This window comes from Marmota marmota, unplaced genomic scaffold (genome assembly GCF_001458135.2).
Source record: "Marmota marmota marmota unplaced genomic scaffold, marMar, whole genome shotgun sequence".
Taxonomy (NCBI): domain Eukaryota; kingdom Metazoa; phylum Chordata; class Mammalia; order Rodentia; family Sciuridae; genus Marmota; species Marmota marmota.
In genome coordinates, this window is record NW_026000101.1 from 8679162 (window position 1) to 8685585 (window position 6424).

Sequence of the window (6424 nt, forward strand, 5' to 3'; positions counted from 1 at the left end):
GGTTAAGTTTAGAGGGTCTTCACATGCAAGACAAAATCATTTAGATTGTATCCTCTGTGAATTAGGGAACCAGTGGGGAATTTTAGGCAGGGAAAATACATGAATACATTTGTATTTCAGAATGTCAGTAGCAGTGTGGTTGTGATTATCTGGAAAGAGAGAGCCTGGGGTCAGGGAAACCAAATAGGAGGCTACTCTAAATGTTTTGGTGAGGACAGATTGAAGGCCTTCTGTATGCAGTGGCTGCATTATACATTAGCAAAACTGTGCATGGCAGAAAGATAGAAGATGATGACTCTCAAGTATCTTCAGACATTTCATTTCCCCTTACATGCTTGTAAGATAAATGAGATGTACCTCAAGGACCATCAGTCCAAAGAGCACTGGAGTGTTGAGGACAGAGATAAAAACTGGCCCTGGACCTCAAAGGATTTCACTAACCCACACACCACAGAAGATACTGTGTGAACTGAAGCATGTGTATTGAAAATCAGTCACCTCCCTCCTCCCAACTGGATGAGATGAACTCGATTAGCATCCAAAGTACAATTCAGGGTGAACTTGGGAATGAGGAATTGGTTTTTATTCTCATAAATACATAGAAGTGACCCCTTAGCACCTTACCATTCATGGTTATGTTAGCTCCCTGGATTTTGAATGGAAAGTACTCAGTAGCAAAGAAGACTAGGTGACTAAGGGTTGTAAGGATTACTGAATTAAATTTGAAAAGCTCAGTCAACCATAATAAGCTATAAAAATGCAAAGCGTGTGCAGTTAGACCTACAGTTTGGCTTTCAACTGTTATGACATAGTCTCTCATTTTCTTCATTGAAAACACAGCATAATTAAAATAACCTTGTTCACTTGTGGTAAAAGTAAAATGACATAGTATTTATTAATGTGTTTACAACAGGGTGTGGGTATAGATAAAGGAAAAATTCAACAAGCAAAAAGTAGGTAGTGTCCAATTGTGGTTTAAGATCATTGACTCTTGAGTTGGGACTATCTGAGTTTCAATCAGACTATAAGAGCAACAATTTTGTTTTATGAGCTTTCATTATAAATGCATATTAAAGTAATACCTCAGAGCTTGTATGGTATAAAATCACAAATAATGAACTTTTGTTATTAGTTATTGTTACCATGTTACCATTAAGTGTTTTAGTTAGTTGTTCTTCCATCCAAGGAAGTTGTTACTTTGTTTGAGAGTATGTTATTTTTTTGGTTTATTAGTAAATTCATGGGACTCTAGTGGAATCTTTGAGTTAAATGGGAATTTAGACAACATATAGTCAGATCTCCTTCACCACTATGGTTCTGCCAAGCATAAACACTTCCAAGGATGAGAGTTCCTTTTCTCCCTGGCCTCTTGCTCTACCGTATGCCTGCTCTGAACTACTTTTGTGTGAGAAGGACAAGCTTTCTTTGATTAAGCAGAAATCGCCTCCTCACAAGTTTCCCCTTAAATGGAGCCAGATTTGCTCTCCAAATCATTCATGAGAAATATCCCTTGCTACGGAATATTCAGTTGTCTAATCAAAAACATTCAGATGTCAACTTCGATTTTCCCTAACTACAGAAATTCTCTATATTCTTTGAATTCAGTCTAATGTTGTTGGCATATAAGTACACTTTTTTACTATAATAAGTTAAATGAGCTGCTGCTGTTTTGAACTACTATAAATGATTTCCTATTCCTAATTTCAGGACTTTGCATATATTCGCATGAATCTTCACCATGAATGGTTTAGACTGCTTACCTAACTTGATCAAAACATGCATTAACGAAACCATGGCAATGTTTACAACTGAATGCATTGTAACAAATTTATATATTTGTTACAGGAATATATCTTGATTATTTTTAAAATACTCTAAAAATAATTTCATTTTTGAGTCCTATGCTACTTGTTAAGTGTTTGGTGACTGCTATGGACTTTAAATAGGCTGATTTTTGTTCCTGTTTACAATTTGGCATCAGCCTCCCTTCTTAGTGTAACTCTCAGGATTTCCCAGCTACACTGAGGAAATTTCTAGAAAATTTGTCTTTTTTTTCCCTACAAGTCACTCTTTTTTTAATTTTAATTTTTATTTATTTGTTTGTTTATTTATTTTTGGCAGCTCTTGCCAAAAAACTCACCTAGCAAACTCCTTCTCACTCTTTAAGATTATACAAAAAAAAAAAAAAAAAAAACTTCAGAAATTTCCCCAAGAGAATGGCTGCTTCCTGTCTATTTTCTCATAGACTTCTATCATGGTGCTTCTCAGGAGTTACTTGATGACAAGTGACTGAAAGTCCTGATTAAGGGAGACATAGAAGAAATGTGTTGGCCCACAAAGCTTAGGGAAGGTTTAAAATCATAAAACCACATGAAGGACAGGATGACAGGTTAAGAGGATCCAGATCTGTTTCCAAGACTCTCCTTATGCCTCATCTTACTTTTCTCTGTTAGCTTTCTCTCCTTTTACCTTAAACTTCTTTACAAATTGAGAACTAGAGCTCCTAAGAGCACTGAAACCCTAAAGCTTTCATCGTCTACTACCATGAAGATGGAAGAACTCTTTTTCTCTGAACCAGTTTGAACAATCTCAGGGAAGTACTCTAAGTTGGCCAGCACTGACTGACTCTTCATCGTATGACCAGAGGGGCAGAATACTAGGATAAGCTAGCTTTGGTGCAGTCACCATCACTGGACCAGGCTACTGGGGATGCAGAATCGGAGGTTTCTAAAACCATGACAGCTTCAAGGGAAGGAATCCATGCCAGGACATGTGGGGATGTAGTTTTCTAGGAAGAAGATAGGGAAGACTGTGTCAAAAAATCCCATAGTCGTTCATTTTCTGCTGCTTTATTTACATCTATTCTCACAGCTCACCTGAGAAATCCCAATGACTATATCTTAAGACAATGACCTTGTCTTATTTTCCAGGGACTGAAAATACATTAGGTCTGAAGCCTAATGGATCTCAATATATATTATCTTTAAAAATAACACTTTTGTTTAGTAACATATTTAATACACATGACTTGTGTTAAGTAACTTATACTCTCACGGTTGGGATAGTGTTTATGGTGTTTGGAACCTTGGGAAATCTTCATAGTGAAATCTGGAAACTAAACAATCAGTCACATATTTTAAGAATCCTATTCACTTAAGAAAGGGAGACAAATAATATTTACATACACAAACAATTTAATAATACACACTTATCTCCAAAAGGGAGTTTGAATTTAGTCATCAGGCTGTTAGTTCCAGTTACAAAGGATGGAATAAATATTTTTAGTGATGATTTCAGATTTTATTCAGACTTTCAAAGATCCTCGGGGACTAGCTAAGTAGACTGATTTGCCTTTCAACAAAATTCAGACTCTGTATTTCTGATACTGTCTCTCTTTTGTGTTCATTCTTAGCTTGACGATCCAAGACCTTTCAGAAGACTTGACTTCTGGTTTTGGGGGATTTGCCTCCGGCAGGCAGGTGCACATTCAGAGAGACAGCTCACTTGCTTTATGTCATCCAGATCCCCCAGTGCATCACTGACTTTCTCTGGGATCTGTTTATCTATATGTGGGAACTTGTTTTTTCTGTGCCTAACTGCTTTGGTTCTTCTATCTCTTGGAAAAGTTGTTTTGCACTTCATCTCCTGTTTACTTGGGGATCTATGTTTCTCAATGTCTAGGCATGTGGAACTGTTATAGTGACTTCTAGTTGGGGAAGCACCTTCATCTTTATAAGGACAATTGGGTCTTTTCCCAGCAGTTGAAGAAAGCTTTGCATATTGGACTGGGGTCAAAGATATTCTCTCATAGTGTGATTTGCTACCATGTATATTTCTTTCTTTTGAGGATGCACAGCACGTATTCTGGGTGACAGGTTCACTACTGTGACTTCCTCCCAGAGAGATACTTGATTCTCTGCTTATAGATCTCTTTCTATGTCCAACACACCAGGATTTGGATCTGTGAGTACTGGACCTTGAACGTCTTTCGAGTCTTCTACTGGAGTGTGAACCAACTTCTACAAAAGAAGAGGATTTTTTGCACCTTACTTTCTTTTTTCTGAATGAACTTGGCTTTCTACCATCCCTTTTAGGAGACAGGTTATTTTCTGAGATGCCACTCCAAGAGGGGTCTCTCTTTCTGGGTTTGCAATTCATCAAGGATCTTTCTCTGGGCAAACTCTGAAAAATCTTTGGTGAAGAATCTGAGTATTTATTTTTTTCTACTTCCTTTTTATGAATTATTTTCTGTTGTCCAAGGCTCAAAACCCTTCCTTTTCTTAGGTTGTATTTCCATGACTGCACCTGATTAGAAATGGCTGGAGTACTGACGGTACATGCAGTTGTTTCACTCTTTGGATCCTGGACATAACCAGGAAATAATTTTATCCCTGTCTTTTTCTCTTGCGTCTTTTTTTGGCAAGTCACTATGCCTGGATCTCTTTCTTTGGGAGTAGCCCAATTCAGAATATTATTAGTAGAAATTATGCCTTTGTGATTGCCTGACTCTGGTTTGTCTTTGGTCCCAACAGGGATTTTGTTTGCTGTTTCATGATGCACTTGTGGAATTTTAAAACTTTTCAAGGAAGAGTTACCACTTGGAAACTGTTTCAAATCGGACTGAGATCTCTCCTCATTCAATTGATTCTGGGTGTTTTTAGGTTGCTTTGTATCAGGCTGAGATTTCATTAGAGCACGATTCTCAGTCAAGGGCAAAATAGGAGCTGAACTAAAGGGTTTCTTTTTCACCCAATTTTCTGTCGATATGGAAGGACAATGATAGATGGCTCGCTGGTCATAGGTCTCCATGTTGTAAGGTGACTGAACAAAACTGATAAACTCATGCAGGAAGTGGTGGGTATGTTGTTGGAGATAAGGTTCCAGAAGATGAATGAAGGACTCGCTGTCCAAATCATATTTTTTCAAGTGATGGAGGATGGAGGCTAGAATGTTCTTCACTGTGTAGCCATAATCTCCATAAACAGCTGTTAGTTCCCGTTTCAGCCAGGGAATCAGCCGATGGAGGCTATCAGGATTTCTTTTGAAATAATTAGCTGAAAAGTGCTTTTCATATTTGTAACCTCGGACCTGTGCCACCCAGATTCCAGAATAATACAGAGCTCTTCTGAACTTCATAACCACCTGATCTCTAAAGTGGCCCAGAGAGGTGGAGTTTGATTCCAACTTCCCACTATCCCCAAACTCCCTCAGTAATTCTTGGATAGTCAGCTCTTTCAGTGGTCCAATTTTTGTGCTGATATCCGCAGGGCTCATACTGAAAGACTTTTTCTTAGAAAACTCCTCAGTGTTTTCTTGCTCTGAGGGAAGAAACCTTGAGTCTTTTTTGTTATCACTCTCCAGTCCAGATGAACCACACTGAGTGGGAGAGCATTGCATGTTGAAAGAAGGCATGGATTGCTTCCTTGATTTTGAATATAAAGAGCCATTATCTCTCTTCTTGGAAGAGGAATTAGAATCAGACTCACTCTGAGTACCCTCCAAACAGTTAGGACAGTCACAGTCAGATGAGAGATCTACTGACATTGCCCCAAACATACTATATTTCAGAACTGAATGTTAGAAAAATTGCTTCGAATACATTCCACTTCTGTCATGAAAAACATGTATTAAAAGCACTCCATGCATATTTTAATAATATGCCCTACCTCCATGGAATTAATACCAGAATAAAGTCAAGACAAACTACTTATCAAATTAATAATAATGTGCATATAAAGCCCAATGTAGATAAGGCAATGAGGATACAGGCATGATGAATTTTCTTTCCCAAATTAGTGTTACAAACTCTGAAAGCAAATTGGAAATAAGCATTAAACTTTAATTATCACATCCTTCACTTAGAATTTCTAATTCTATAGATTTAATGTAGATATACAAATAAACAACATATATGCTGACTAGTTTATTACAATTGTATATGTGTATATATATACATATATACATATATATATACATATTTACATGTATATATGTATATATACATATATAATAACCACTGAAAACATCCTAAATATTCATAAGTAGAGAATGTGTTAAATAAATGTTTTATCCATAGTATTTAATATCATACGGCCATGTAAAAGAAGTGAGGCAAATGTATGCATACTAATATAAGAAGATAGTTGAATATATTGTTAAATCAAAAAACTTTAACAGGCATTTGAAAGATTATTATAAACTCTTAGAAAGTATCAGTTCCTGAAAGCACTATGAACTGTACAGAATGAAAAATTCCCACAAGATATAATAAAATCTAACTAATATATACATTTATTATATACGTGTATAATTTATATACATATCTATGACAAAATCCTCAGAAAAAAAATAAAGATAAATAGGAATCCAGAGAAGGAAATGAGCTCAGAGGTATCTAATGGTATTAGTTGCCCACATCTGGTAC

At 36.6% G+C, this 6424-nt stretch overlaps 1 protein-coding gene across 1 annotated transcript; it reads right to left on the bottom strand.

Annotated features, from left to right (window-relative positions):
• Positions 1–3408: 3408 nt before the first annotated feature.
• LOC107147620 (E3 ubiquitin-protein ligase Topors-like) lies at positions 3409–5544 on the bottom strand. The gene has a single exon (XM_015492113.1). It carries the CDS (start codon positions 5542–5544, stop codon positions 3409–3411), a length of 2136 nt encoding a protein of 711 aa, XP_015347599.1.
• Between the last annotated feature and the right edge of the window lie 880 nt (positions 5545–6424).

Bases quoted from the DNA above. Each gene is read 5' to 3' on its own strand.
- LOC107147620 (XM_015492113.1), bottom strand. From the start codon at position 5,544: ATGTCAGTAGATCTCTCATCTGACTGTGACTGTCCTAACTGTTTGGAG.